A 15,844-nucleotide genomic window follows, 5' to 3' on the forward strand; every position below is an offset into this window, starting at 1 on the left:
AAAAAATTAATTTAAAAAAAAACCGCTCTAACGATTTTCAAAATAAAAATTTAAAAAATCAACGGTTTTTTTATTTATAAAATGGCATTTAAATTTTTGAAGACAAACTTATTTTTCAGGTAAAATTTTGAATCTTAAAAAATAATAATAAATAAGAGCGCATTATTTTGACAAAATTGTAATTACATTCCTAGCTTTCATCCAAATTAGTGCATTTGGTACATATTTATATGATATATTTTATCAACAATCTATTTTAAAGAGTCTATCAAGAAGTATTATCTTGGTAACTTTGTATATAATGATTTTAAAATATTATTCTTTACGAATAAGGTTGTTTCACACATGATTTACTGGCCTTCGCCTAAATAAAAAAATAAATACTTAGTACCTACAAGTTAAAGAAACTGGCCAGAGAGAGTATATGTATTTTCTATTAGATTCACTTTTTCAACGCATACACATTGTACCTATTTATAAAGGTATAACGTACAACTTCTACAACTACTGCTTACGTGTCACTTCTTAACTAAAATCCAAAACGCACAAGAGCCTGACTGTAAACAACACATGAACAGCAATTTCTTGTACTTGTTCGTACGCTTGTTTCTTAAAACTTTAGTGAAAAAATAGACTGAACGTAATAACTCCATGTTTGCGCTGAAAACTTGTAGTGAAGAAGGAATGTAGTATGTACCTTCTAGCCACCAATAACATTCCTTCATTATCATCATAAACATGTCCTTTTCTATCTATCTGCATAAAGCTAAGCACGCCAAGTGAACTATTCTATGGTCGTTTTAGACATCTAACTGCTACCTAACTACACAACCAATAAGCGATCGCCTTACAATTTAAACATTTATGGTCTGCCTCTTTCTTATCTTATTTATTTTCCATCTTGGTTCTTCTAATATGAAATTACAATAAAGCTATCTAAAGGAAAAAAGCTTTTAAGGAACAAGTTGAATCTATATAATTCGCATTGTAGCTTTATAGGTAATAGAAACCATTTTTCATATACAAAGATCGTACACAAGTAAAACAAGACTTATGAATGCAAATAAAAACAAATATCGGTAAAAGATCCTAAACAGATGACTTATGCATACAAAAGTTTGTTTCATCCCCTTATTAGATACAATATTAAGCCATTTTGTTTGTTATATAAAGTGCGTTGATATAAATAAAACAAAAACAAATTCATCAACCTTCATATGGTAGCTCTTTATGTGAAAACATATACGAGGATAGACTCAAATAAAATGAAGGAAATTGTGTTGACTTTTTGGGTCGAAAATTAATTATCTCCCTTATTCTGCTGGCTGCTTATGGGAATGGGAATAATATTTTTCTCTCGCTCCCGCTGAATTTCTCCACTTTCGATACTAACGCCACGCCAACGACTCGGCATCTGGTCGCCCTAAAAGTTTATGCTCATGAGAGTACTATGGTTTTCATATACAAAGATCGTGCGGTTTTTTGACAATTCAAATGGCATTTATATCTTTGAAGCCAAACTTATTTTATAGGAATATTTTTAAATCTCATATAAGTACTTTTTTAAACAGACTCTTTGCATACAGGAGCAAGTTCGTGCGACCCAGTCGTGCATTTTATTGTTGAAAATTTTGATGTCGAGTATCTCATATACAATAGCATCGCAAGCACGTAGAAAGGAGTACCTTTTCAACGGTGTATCGAACATTAAATTTTGTGACTACTTTTTTGTTGAAAATTTTGATGTCGAGCATCTCAGATACAATAGCATCGCAAGCACGTCCATCGTACATTAAATTTTGTGACTACTTTTTTGTTGAAAATTTTGATGTCGAGTATCTCAGATACAATAGCATCGCAAGCACGTACATCGTACATTAAATTTTTTGACTACTTTTTTGTTGAAAATTTTGATGTCGAGTATCTCAGATACAATAGCATCGCAAGCACGTACATCGAACATTAAATTTTGTGACTACTTATTTGTTGAAAATTTTGATGTCGAGTATCTCAAATACAATAGCATCGCAAGCACGTACATCGTACATTAAATTTTGTGACTACTTTTTTGTTGAAAATTTTGATGTCGAGTATCTAAGATATAATAGCATCGCAAGCACGTATTAAGGAGTACCTTTTCAACGGTGTATCGAACATTAAATTTTTTGACTACTTTTTTGTTGAAAATTTTGATGTCGAGTATCTCAGATACAATAGCATCGCAAGCACGTACATCGTACATTAAATTTTGTGACTACTTTTTTGTTGAAAATTTTGATGTCGAGTATCTCAGATACAATAGCATCGCAAGCACGTAGGAAGGAGTACCTTTTCAACGGTGTATCGAACATTAAATTTTTTGACTACTTTTTTGTTGAAAATTTTGATGTCGAGTATCTCAGATACAATAGCGTCGCAAGCACGTACATCGTACATTAAATTTTGTGACTACTTTTTTGTTGAAAATTTTGATGTCGAGTATCTCAGATACAATAGCATCGCAAGCACGTACATTGTACATTAAATTTTGTGACTACTTTTTTGTTGAAAATTTTGATGTCGAGTATCTCAGATACAATAGCACGCAAGCACGTACATCGTACATTAAATTTTGTGACTACTTTTTTGTTGAAAATTTTGATGTCGAGTATCTCAGATACAATAGCATCGCAAGCACGTACATCGTACATTAAATTTTGTGACTGCTTTTTTGTTGAAAATTTTGTTGTCGAGTATCTCAGATACAATAGCATCGCAAGCACGTACATCGTACATTAAATTTTGTGACTACTTTTTTGTTGAAAATTTTGATGTCGAGTATCTCAGATACAATAGCATCGCAAGCACGTACATCGTACATTAAATTTTGTGACTACTTTTTTGTTGAAAATTTTGATGTCGAGTATCTCAGATACAATAGCATCGCAAGCACGTACATCGAACATTAAATTTTGTGACTGCTTTTATGTTGAAAATTTTGATGTCGAGTATCTCAGATACAATAGCATCGCAAGCACGTAGGAAGGAGTACCTTTTCAACGGTGTATCGAACATTAAATTTTTTGAATACTTTTTTGTTGAAAATTTTGATGTCGAGTATCTCAGATACAATAGCATCGCAAGCACGTACATCGTACATTAAATTTTGTGACTACTTTTTTGTTGAAAATTTTGATGTCGAGTATCTCAGATACAATAGCATCGCAAGCACGTACATTGTACATTAAATTTTGTGACTACTTTTTTGTTGAAAATTTTGATGTCGAGTATCTCAGATACAATAGCATCGCAAGCACGTAGGAAGGAGTACCTTTTCAACGGTGTATCGAACATTAATTTTTTGACTACTTTTTTGTTTAAAATTTTGATGTCGAGTATCTCAGATACAATAGCATCGCAAGCACCTACATCGTACATTAAATTTTGTGACTACTTTTTTGTTGAAAATTTTGATGTCGAGTATCTCAGATACAATAGCATCGCAAGCACGTACATCGTACATTAAATTTTGTGACTACTTTTTTGTTGAAAATTTTGATGTCGAGTATCTCAGATACAATAGCACCGCAAGCACGTACATCGTACATTAAATTTTGTGACTACTTTTTTGTTGAAAATTTTGATGTCGAGTATCTCAGATACAATAGCATCGCAAGCACGTACATCGTACATTAAATTTTGTGACTACTTTTTTGTTGAAAATTTTGATGTCGAGTATCTCAGATACAATAGCACCGCAAGCACGTACATCGTACATTAAATTTTGTGACTACTTTTTTGTTGAAAATTTTGATGTCGAGTATCTCAGATACAATAGCATCGCAAGCACGTACATCGTACATTAAATTTTGTGACTACTTTTTTGTTGAAAATTTTGATGTCTAGTATCTCAGATACAATAGCATCGCAAGCACGTACATCTTACATTTAATTTTGTGACTACTTTTTTGTTGAAAATTTTGATGTCGAGTATCTCAGATACAATAGCATTGCAAGCACGTACATCGTACATTAAATTTTGTGACTACTTTTTTGTTGAAAATTTTGATGTCTAGTATCTCAGGTACAATAGCATAGCAAGCACGTACATCGTACATTAAATTTTGTGACTACTTTTTTGTTGAAAATTTTGATGTCGAGTATCTCAGATACAATAGCATCGCAAGCACGTAGGAAGGAGTACTTTTTCAACGGTGTATCGAACATCAAATTTTTTTACTACTTTTTTGTTGAAAATTTTGATGTCGAGTATCTCAGATACAATAGCATCGCAAGCACGTAGGAAGGAGTACCTTTTCAACGGTGTATCGAACATTAAATTTTGTGACTACTTTTTTGTTGAAAATTTTGTTGTCGAGTATCTCAGATACAATAGCATCGCAAGCACGTACATCGTACATTAAATTTTGTGACTACTTTTTTGTTGAAAATTTTGATGTCGAGTATCTCAGATACAATAGCATCGCAAGCACGTACATCGTACATTAAATTTTGTGACTACTTTTTTGTTGAAAATTTTGATGTCGAGTATCTCAGATACAATAGCATCGCAAGCACGTACATCGAACATTAAATTTTGTGACTGCTTTTATGTTGAAAATTTTGATGTCGAGTATCTCAGATACAATAGCATCGCAAGCACGTAGGAAGGAGTACCTTTTCAACGGTGTATCGAACATTAAATTTTTTGAATACTTTTTTGTTGAAAATTTTGATGTCGAGTATCTCAGATACAATAGCATCGCAAGCACGTACATCGTACATTAAATTTTGTGACTACTTTTTTGTTGAAAATTTTGATGTCGAGTATCTCAGATACAATAGCATCGCAAGCACGTACATCGTACATTAAATTTTGTGACTACTTTTTTGTTGAAAATTTTGATGTCGAGTATCTCAGATACAATAGCATCGCAAGCACGTAGGAAGGAGTACCTTTTCAACGGTGTATCGAACATTAATTTTTTGACTACTTTTTTGTTTAAAATTTTGATGTCGAGTATCTCAGATACAATAGCATCGCAAGCACGTACATCGTACATTAAATTTTGTGACTACTTTTTTGTTGAAAATTTTGATGTCGAGTATCTCAGATACAATAGCATCGCAAGCACGTACATCGTACATTAAATTTTGTGACTACTTTTTTGTTGAAAATTTTGATGTCGAGTATCTCAGATACAATAGCACCGCAAGCACGTACATCGTACATTAAATTTTGTGACTACTTTTTTGTTGAAAATTTTGATGTCGAGTATCTCAGATACAATAGCATCGCAAGCACGTACATCGTACATTAAATTTTGTGACTACTTTTTTGTTGAAAATTTTGATGTCGAGTATCTCAGATACAATAGCACCGCAAGCACGTACATCGTACATTAAATTTTGTGACTACTTTTTTGTTGAAAATTTTGATGTCGAGTATCTCAGATACAATAGCATCGCAAGCACGTACATCGTACATTAAATTTTGTGACTACTTTTTTGTTGAAAATTTTGATGTCTAGTATCTCAGATACAATAGCATCGCAAGCACGTACATCTTACATTTAATTTTGTGACTACTTTTTTGTTGAAAATTTTGATGTCGAGTATCTCAGATACAATAGCATTGCAAGCACGTACATCGTACATTAAATTTTGTGACTACTTTTTTGTTGAAAATTTTGATGTCTAGTATCTCAGGTACAATAGCATAGCAAGCACGTACATCGTACATTAAATTTTGTGACTACTTTTTTGTTGAAAATTTTGATGTCGAGTATCTCAGATACAATAGCATCGCAAGCACGTAGGAAGGAGTACTTTTTCAACGGTGTATCGAACATCAAATTTTTTTACTACTTTTTTGTTGAAAATTTTGATGTCGAGTATCTCAGATACAATAGCATCGCAAGCACGTAGGAAGGAGTACCTTTTCAACGGTGTATCGAACATTAAATTTTGTGACTACTTTTTTGTTGAAAATTTTGTTGTCGAGTATCTCAGATACAATAGCATCGCAAGCACGTACATCGTACATTAAATTTTGTGACTACTTTTTTGTTGAAAATTTTGATGTCGAGTATCTCAGATACAATAGCATCGCAAGCACGTACATCGTACATTAAATTTTGTGACTACTTTTTTGTTGAAAATTTTGATGTCGAGTATCTCAGATACAATAGCATCGCAAGCACGTACATCGAACATTAAATTTTGTGACTGCTTTTATGTTGAAAATTTTGATGTCGAGTATCTCAGATACAATAGCATCGCAAGCACGTAGGAAGGAGTACCTTTTCAACGGTGTATCGAACATTAAATTTTTTGAATACTTTTTTGTTGAAAATTTTGATGTCGAGTATCTCAGATACAATAGCATCGCAAGCACGTACATCGTACATTAAATTTTGTGACTACTTTTTTGTTGAAAATTTTGATGTCGAGTATCTCAGATACAATAGCATCGCAAGCACGTACATCGTACATTAAATTTTGTGACTACTTTTTTGTTGAAAATTTTGATGTCGAGTATCTCAGATACAATAGCATCGCAAGCACGTAGGAAGGAGTACCTTTTCAACGGTGTATCGAACATTAATTTTTTGACTACTTTTTTGTTTAAAATTTTGATGTCGAGTATCTCAGATACAATAGCATCGCAAGCACGTACATCGTACATTAAATTTTGTGACTACTTTTTTGTTGAAAATTTTGATGTCGAGTATCTCAGATACAATAGCATCGCAAGCACGTACATCGTACATTAAATTTTGTGACTACTTTTTTGTTGAAAATTTTGATGTCGAGTATCTCAGATACAATAGCACCGCAAGCACGTACATCGTACATTAAATTTTGTGACTACTTTTTTGTTGAAAATTTTGATGTCGAGTATCTCAGATACAATAGCATCGCAAGCACGTACATCGTACATTAAATTTTGTGACTACTTTTTTGTTGAAAATTTTGATGTCGAGTATCTCAGATACAATAGCATCGCAAGCACGTAGGAAGGAGTACCTTTTCAACGGTGTATCGAACATTAATTTTTTGACTACTTTTTTGTTTAAAATTTTGATGTCGAGTTTCTCAGATACAATAGCATCGCAAGCACGTACATCGCACATTAAATTTTGTGACTACTTTTTTGTTGAAAATTTTGATGTCGAGTATCTCAGATACAATAGCATCGCAAGCACGTACTTCGTAAATTAAATTTTGTGACTACTTTTTTGTTGAAAATTTTGATGTCTAGTATCTCAGATACAATAGCATCGCAAGCACGTAGGAAGGAGTACCTTTTCAACGGTGTATCGAACATTACATTTTTTGACTACTTTTTTGTTGAAAATTTTGATGTCGAGTATCTCAGATACAATAGCATCGCAAGCATAGGAAGGAGTACCTTTTCAACGGTGTATCGAACATTAAATTTTGTGACTACTTTTTTGTTGAAAATTTTGATGTCGAGTATCTCAGATACAATAGCATCGCAAGCACGTACATCGTACATTAAATTTTGTGACTACTTTTTTGTTGAAAATTTTGATGTCGAGTATCTCAGATACAATAGCATCACAAGCACGTACATCGTACATTAAATTTTGTGACTACTTTTTTGTTGAAAATGTTGATGTCGAGTATCTCAGATACAATAGCACCGCAAGCACGTACATCGTACATTAAATTTTGTGACTACTTTTTTGTTGAAAATTTTGATGTCGAGTATCTCAGATACAATAGCATCGCAAGCACGTAGGAAGGAGTACCTTTTCAACGGTGTATCGAACATTAAATTTTTTGACTACTTTTTTGTTGAAAATTTTGATGTCGAGTATCTCAAATACAATAGCATCGCAAGCACGTAGGAAGGAGTACCTTTTCAACGGTGTATCGAACATTAAATTTTTTGACTACTTTTTTGTTGAAAATTTTGATGTCGAGTATCTCAGATACAATAGCATCGCAAGCACGTACATCGTACATTAAATTTTTTGACTACTTTTTTGGTGAAAATTTTGATGTCGAGTATCTCAGATACAATAGCATCGCAAGCACGTATATCGTACATTAAATTTTGTGACTACTTTTTTGTTGAAAATTTTGATGTCGAGTATCTCAGATACAATAGCATCGCAAGCACGTACATCGTACATTAAATTTTGTGACTACTTTTTTGTTGAAAATTTATGTGTCGAGTATCTCAGATACAATGGCACCGCAAGCACGTACATCGTATATTAAATTTTGTGACTACTTTTTTGTTGAAAATTTTGATGTCTAGTATCTCAGATACAATAGCATCGCAAGCACGTAGGAAGGAGTACCTTTTCAACGGTGTATCGAACATTAAATTGTTTGACTACTTTTTTGTTGAAAATTTTGATGTCGAGTATCTCAGATACAATAGCATCGCAAGCACGTAGGAAGGAGTACCTTTTCAACGGTGTATCGAACATTAAATTTTGTGACTACTTTTTTGTTGAAAATTTTGATGTCGAGTATCTCAGATACAATAGCATCGCAAGCACGTACATCGTACATTAAATTTTGTGACTACTTTTATGTTGAAAATTTTGATGTCGAGTATCTCAGATACAATAGCATCGCAAGCACGTACATCGTACATTAAATTTTGTGACTACTTTTTTGTTGAAAATTTTGATGTCGAGTATCTCAGATACAATAGCATCGCAAGCACGTACATCGTACATTAAATTTTGTGACTACCTTTTTGTTGAAAATATTGATGTCGAGTATCTCAGATACAATAGCATCGCAAGCACGTACATCGTACATTAAATTTTGTGACTACCTTTTTGTTGAAAATTTTGATGTCGAGTATCTCAGATACAATAGCATCGCAAGCACGTACATCGTACATTAAATTTTGTGACTACTTTTTTGTTGAAAATTTTGATGTCGAGTATCTCAGATACAATAGCATCGCAAACACGTAGGAAGGAGTACCTTTTCAACGGTGTATCGAACATTAAATTTTGTGACTACTTTTTTGTTGAAAATTTTGATATCGAGTATCTCAGATACAATAGCATCGCAAGCACGTACATCGTACATTAAATTTTGTGACTACTTTTTTGTTGAAATTTTTGGTGTCGAGTATCTCAGATAGATACAATAGCATCGCAAGCACGTACATCGTACATTAAATTTTGTGACTACTTTTTTGTTGAAAATTTTGATGTCGAGTATCTCAGATACAATAGCATCGCAAGCACGTTCATCGTACATTAAATTTTGTGACTACCTTTTTGTTGAAAATTTTGATGTCGAGTATCTCAGATACAATAGCATCGCAAGCACGTAGGAAGGAGTACCTTTTCAACGGTGTATCGAACATTAAATTTTTTGACTACTTTTTTGTTGAAAATTTTGATGTCGAGTATCTCAGATACAATAGCATCGCAAGCACGTACATCGTACATTAAATTTTGTGACTACCTTTTTGTTGAAAATTTTGATGTCGAGTATCTCAGATACAATAGCATCGCAAGCACGTACATCGTACATTAAATTTTGTGACTACTTTTTTGTTGAAAATTTTGATGTCGAGTATCTCAGATACAATAGCATCGCAAGCACGTACATCGTACATTAAATTTTGTGACTACTTTTTTGTTGAAAATTTTGATGTCGAGTATCTCAGATACAATAGCATCGCAAGCACGTAGGAAGGAGTACCTTTTCAACGGTGTTTCGAACATTAAATTTTGTGACTACTTTTTTGTTGAAAATTTTGATGTCGAGTATCTCAGATACAATAGCATCGCAAGCACGTACATCGTACATTAAATTTTGTGACTACCTTTTTGTTGAAAATTTTGATGTCGAGTATCTCAGATACAATAGCATCGCAAGCACGTACATCGTACATTAAATTTTGTGACTGCCTTTTTGTTGAAAATTTTGATGTCGAGTATCTCAGATACAATAGCATCGCAAGCACGTACATCGTACATTAAATTTTGTGACTACTTTTTTGTTGAAAATTTTGATGTCGAGTATCTCAGATACAATAGCATCGCAAGCACGTACATCGTACATTAAATTTTGTGACTACTTTTTTGTTGAAAATTTTGATGTCGAGTATCTCAGATACAATAGCATCGCAAGCACGTAGGAAGGAGTACCTTTTCAACGGTGTATCGAACATTAAATTTTTTGACTACTTTTTTGTTGAAAATTTTGATGTCGAGTATCTCAGATACAATAGCATCGCAAGCACGTACATCGTACATTAAATTTTGTGACTACCTTTTTGTTGAAAATTTTGATGTCGAGTATCTCAGATACAATAGCATCGCAAGCACGTACATCGTACATTAAATTTTGTGACTACTTTTTTGTTGAAAATTTTGATGTCGAGTATCTCAGATACAATAGCATCGCAAGCACGTACATCGTACATTAAATTTTGTGACTACTTTTTTGTTGAAAATTTTGATGTCGAGTATCTCAGATACAATAGCATCGCAAGCACGTAGGAAGGAGTACCTTTTCAACGGTGTTTCGAACATTAAATTTTGTGACTACTTTTTTGTTGAAAATTTTGATGTCAAGTATCTCAGATACAATAGCATCGCAAGCACGTACATCGTACATTAAATTTTGTGACTACCTTTTTGTTGAAAATTTTGATGTCGAGTATCTCAGATACAATAGCATCGCAAGCACGTACATCGTACATTAAATTTTGTGACTACTTTTTTGTTGAAAATTTTGATGTCGAGTATCTCAGATACAATAGCATCGCAAGCACGTACATCGTACATTAAATTTTGTGACTACTTTTTTGTTGAAAATTTTGATGTCGAGTATCTCAGATACAATAGCATCGCAAGCACGTACATCGTACATTAAATTTTGTGACTACTTTTTTGTTGAAAATTTTGATGTCGAGTATCTCAGATACAATAGCATCGCAAGCACGTACATCGTACATTAAATTTTGTGACTACTATTTTGTTGAAAATTTTGATGTCGAGTATCTCAGATACAATAGCATCGCAAGCACGTACATCGTACATTAAATTTTGTGACTACCTTTTTGTTGAAAATTTTGATGTCGAGTATCTCAGATACAATAGCATCGAAAGCACGTACATCGTACATTAAATTTTGTGACTACTTTTTTGTTGAAAATTTTGATGTCGAGTATCTCAGATACAATAGCATCGCAAGCACGTACATCGTACATTAAATTTTGTGACTACTTTTTTGTTGAAAATTTTGATGTCGAGTATCTCAGATACAATAGCACCGAAAGCACGTAAATCGTACATTAAATTTTGTGACTACTTTTTTGTTGAAAATTTTGATGTCGAGTATCTCAGATACAATAGCATCGGAAGCACGTACATCGTACATTAAATTTTGTGACTACTTTAGGACCATAGCATACAAATTATTAACGATTATTCTCCGCAGTCCAACTGTCGCGAAGTAACAAACATAAAATTGCCGCCGGTAATTCAAAAAAAGAATTGCACAAATTCAATCAACGATCGTAAGTGCCCAAAATAAGGTAAAAAGACCATACCCATCCATTGCATATGCAAATGCACACACAAAGCTTCTCTTCGCACCTCTCATCCCCTTCGTTTAGCTTAGAAACCACGATAGATCGACAACTGCTGCTTGACCATCCACTGCATACATACACAAAAAAACATCGCATAGGGGGAGGGCTAAACATTTATTATAGGGCGAAACCTATTTTCGGAGTTAACTCCTACGAATTGATTATGATAATTGATGTCATCTTTCATGCGCTCCCAAATTTGGCAATAGGTACGATTATGTATGGACCAAACGATGAAAAAAGTGTATGCATGTTTTGCCGTCGGTAATTGCATTCAACTTTTGTAATGAGAATACCGTCGGCGATTTGCATCTTTGATTTGCAAAATGTAGAAATGTAGATTTTTGGTTTTCAGATGAAGATGATGCATGTTGCGTCGCAACATCCTGCCGGCCCCCCCGGGACAGGAAACGATGACCTCAAGGTAATGGGTGGGTAAACTTGAGTTGATTATCGATGTGATATTGTTGTGAGATGTTTGATCGTGGATCCTCGACGTGTGACGGGTATGTATGTACATGAAAAGAAGAAAAGAAAAGGTAGGTATGGTGAATGCTGTGTGGCTATATTGGGTTGTAAGATATGGATTATTAGTTTTGAAATGTATTAAATTCAGTTTAAATTAGTTTGTTAGTTTAAGGAAATATACTCGTATATGAGAGATGCAAATAATGATTAAAGTGTGTGTGTGGGTTTGTGTGTTTGATTCATTTACCATCGGCAGGAAACAAAGTTAAGCTATAGGGCGCTTTAATGAAGCGGTTGCAGTTTTTATTGTGACGACACGAACTTTTCCATCCGTTCCAGGGTGCATGTCCGTAATTTTTCCGAGCCGGTGTTTGTTCTTCAGGCAAAAGTACGAGATGACCCACTTTGAGATCATTATTTGGCGTTAGCCACTTTGGACGCTTTTGTAATCGAACCAAATATTCAGATTTCCACTTTTTCCAAACATCTTGGTGGATTTTTTGCATAAGTTGCCATCTATCTAAATGAGATTCTTTAAGTTGTGTGAAATCCTTTTCTGGTGCTGTGTTAAGTGCTGACCCAATCAAAAAGTGTCCTGGTGTCAAGATTGAGAGATCATCAGGATCTTCATTTACAGGACAAAGTGGGCGGGAATTTAAGCAAGCTTCCACTTGAGTGAGTATGGTGGCGTATTCCTCAAAGGTAGGGTGTAGTGCCCGATAACGCGCTTTAAGTGGTACTTCATGGACTTCACACCTGCCTCCCAAAAACCACCAAAATGTGGAGCAGCAGGTGGGTTGAAATGCCATTGTGTACCGTTCTCTTGAAGAATTTTTGCGATGTCTTTTGTCCACTGCTTTGGCATGAAGTTTCTCTTTGCATCCATGATATTTGCAGCCCCTTTGAAATTCGTACCACAATCGCTGTACAAATTTGAACATATTCCACGGCGAGCAGTGAAACGTCTAAAAGCTGCGATAAATGCGGATGTGGTGTAATCGCTAACAAGCTCAAGATGAACTGCTTTTGTGCAAAAACATACAAAAATCGCGATATACGCTTTTGTAATTTTGCTACATCGCCCTTTGAGTTGAACAGGACCAGCATAAGCAACTCCCGATGTTTGAAATGGGCACGCTTGACTCACTCGCAACGTTGGCAAGTTGACCATTTTCTGCTGCATCTCTGTTGCATTGAATCTGTAGCATTTAAAACATTTGTGGATACAGTGTTTGACTGTAGATTTCAAGTGTAGAATCCAATATTCCGATTGAAGTGTAGCCATCATTAATTGCTGTCCACCATGAAGAGTTTTTATGTGGGTGTCATGGACGATGAGTGACGTAAGAAAGTTACTTGATGGGAGTATTATAGGATGCTTTTGCGAATAAGGCAGATTAGCATTTTCTAAACGACCTCCAACTCGTAATATACCTTTTTTAACCAAGAATGGTGAAAGTTTCGCTATCTTGCTTCTTTTAGAGACAATTTCTCCCCTACTTAGTTTGGAGATATTTTCATTAAAATACTCCTGTTGTATAAAGACAATCAAACGTAATCGTGCTGAAGATACTTCATCGACTGAAAGTGGTCCACGCACACGAGTTTCTAGTTTCTTTGCCTTAAATTGAAAATTTTTTAAGAATCGACGCCAGTATGCTGCAGCTTGATATAACCGATTAAGAGATGAAAAACGATTGAAAAAAGATTGATTCGATAAAAAAGTAGTGAAGTGAACACAGAGCTGAAAAACATTAATTATGGGGTACCCAGATGATAGCAATTTACTTTTGTTTTTTGAACTTTGCGACCCTTTCATTTCCAGTTCTGTAGGTTTGAGTTCAACAGGCGTATGAAGAGTTTCATCAAACGATTTTAGGAATTCAGGACCATTCCACTACTGTCGATTCTGAATGAGATCATTAGGAGAGACTCCTCGAGATGCAATGTCAGCGGGGTTCTCCTTAGATGGAACGTATCAGTCAGTTCTTGGATTTCTGCCACTCTGTTGGCAACGAACGTTGTTCTCAGGTAGGGTGCGCTTTTAATCCAAGCTAGAGTAATTTGAGAGTCGCACCAAGTGAACAGTTTTGCAGATTGAAGTTCCATCGTATCCACAGTGTGTACCAACAACTGTGCCAGAAGCAGAGCTCCACAAAGCTCCAACCCAGCTAAAGATTTAGTTTTAAGAGGTGTCACTCTAGTTTTTGACACGATGAGATTAATGTTCGTTTCATTTCCGGTGGTAACTCTAAGATATATTGCTGCCGCATATGCCTTTTCAGATGCATAGCAAAATCCGTGGACCTCGACCTTTGATTCATTGGTGAGATTTAACCAGCGGGGGATCTGGATGGCCTCTAAAAGGCTCAGTGCAGCTTTCAAACTTTGCCACGCAGAGATGATTGACGATGGGAGCTCAGATTCCCATGTTTGTTTATCTTTCCAAGTTTCTTGCATTATGATTTTTCCGATGATGACGCAAGGTGCTATCCAACCCATTGGATCGTACAGGCGAGCAAGATCTGATAGTATAGTTCTCTTTGTAATTTTTGTATGTTCTGGAAGCGAGATTTTAAATGCAAAAACATCCTTTGCAGGATGCCACTGAATGCCAAGAGTTTTTATTGCATTTTTTGCATCAAACGATAATGGGATTTGTACCTCCCTATCTTCCTCTGGTACAGACATCAACAGCTCCTCGCAGTTACTTGCCCATTTTCGTAATGGAAACCCTCCTTTCTTCAACATCTTTATGAGCTGTGTCTGCATCTCCACCGCCTCTATCACTGAGTCTGCCCTGTGAATTACATCATCGACGTAGAAGTTTTTTAAGGCTATTTTCGATGCATCACGTTCATCAGATGCCAATTGTTGGAGCGTTCGGATGGCTAAGTAAGGTGCCGAGGCCGTACCAAAAGTGACTGTGTTAAGGCGGTATGCCTTCACTTCTACATCTCGCCATAGCACAAGTTGATACATTAAATCATCTGGAGTGACCCAAATTTGCCTATACATTTTAGTGATGTCGGCTGAAAATGCTACTTTGAATCTCCTAAACCTTGCGATATGGTCAAAGACGTCATCTTGTAATCTAGGACCAATATAAAGATGATCATTAAGCGACGTACCATCGGATGTTTTACAAGACGCGTCAAAAACATTCCGCAGTTTTGTAGTCGAGCTAGCTTCTTTTACCACGGCATGGTGAGGAAGGAAGTAGTGAAGAGAATTAAGCGCAGCAAGTGGTACCTCAGTCATATGTCCAAGCTCTTTATATTCATTGAATACTTTTGTGTACTCTTTTTTACTTGCGACATATAGGAACTATATGGCAAGTTTTGCATTCGTGCAAAATTTCGAACTCAAGATTTTAATCAAACATGATATTACGATGGTAGAGAAGTCGAAAAAAGTGGGTCCCGCGATTCCGTCCGGTCGGTTTTGTCTGTCTGTCCACGCTCCTACAGCCTAAACCATTGGGTCGATTGAGTTCAAACTTGGAAGTTAAGGTTTTGAGCAGATTCGCGTTAGGCGTTTTTTTCGTTTTTTTTTAAGATCAAAACTAACAGTGGCCCCCATACAATTTTTTTGGTCAAAAACCGAAAATTCGAATTTTCTCAAAAACAAACCGATAGATTTTTTTAAATTTTCTCTAAAATTTTATTTTTAACTTGGCTTCTTTTTATAAGAAAACCATATTTTTGTATTGCTCAGGAAAGGTACCGCTCATAGAACCGTTATTTTGTTTTTTAATTTTCTCAGCAACTTATGAACTTATTTTTA

General features: G+C 35.0%; 2 protein-coding genes across 2 annotated transcripts; both read right to left on the reverse strand.

The window, feature by feature from the left end:
- Positions 1–12,713: 12,713 nt before the first annotated feature.
- On the reverse strand, positions 12,714–13,343 carry LOC129953452 (uncharacterized). Its single transcript, XM_056066700.1, has one exon. It carries the CDS (start codon positions 13,341–13,343, stop codon positions 12,714–12,716), a length of 630 nt encoding a protein of 209 aa, XP_055922675.1.
- A 590-nt stretch (positions 13,344–13,933) lies between these two features.
- LOC129953453 (uncharacterized) lies at positions 13,934–15,319 on the reverse strand. The gene has a single exon (XM_056066701.1). It carries the CDS (start codon positions 15,317–15,319, stop codon positions 13,934–13,936), a length of 1,386 nt encoding a protein of 461 aa, XP_055922676.1.
- Positions 15,320–15,844: the final 525 nt, after the last annotated feature.

Source organism: Eupeodes corollae (genome assembly GCF_945859685.1).
Source record: "Eupeodes corollae chromosome X unlocalized genomic scaffold, idEupCoro1.1 SUPER_X_unloc_5, whole genome shotgun sequence".
In the NCBI taxonomy this organism is placed as follows: domain Eukaryota; kingdom Metazoa; phylum Arthropoda; class Insecta; order Diptera; family Syrphidae; genus Eupeodes; species Eupeodes corollae.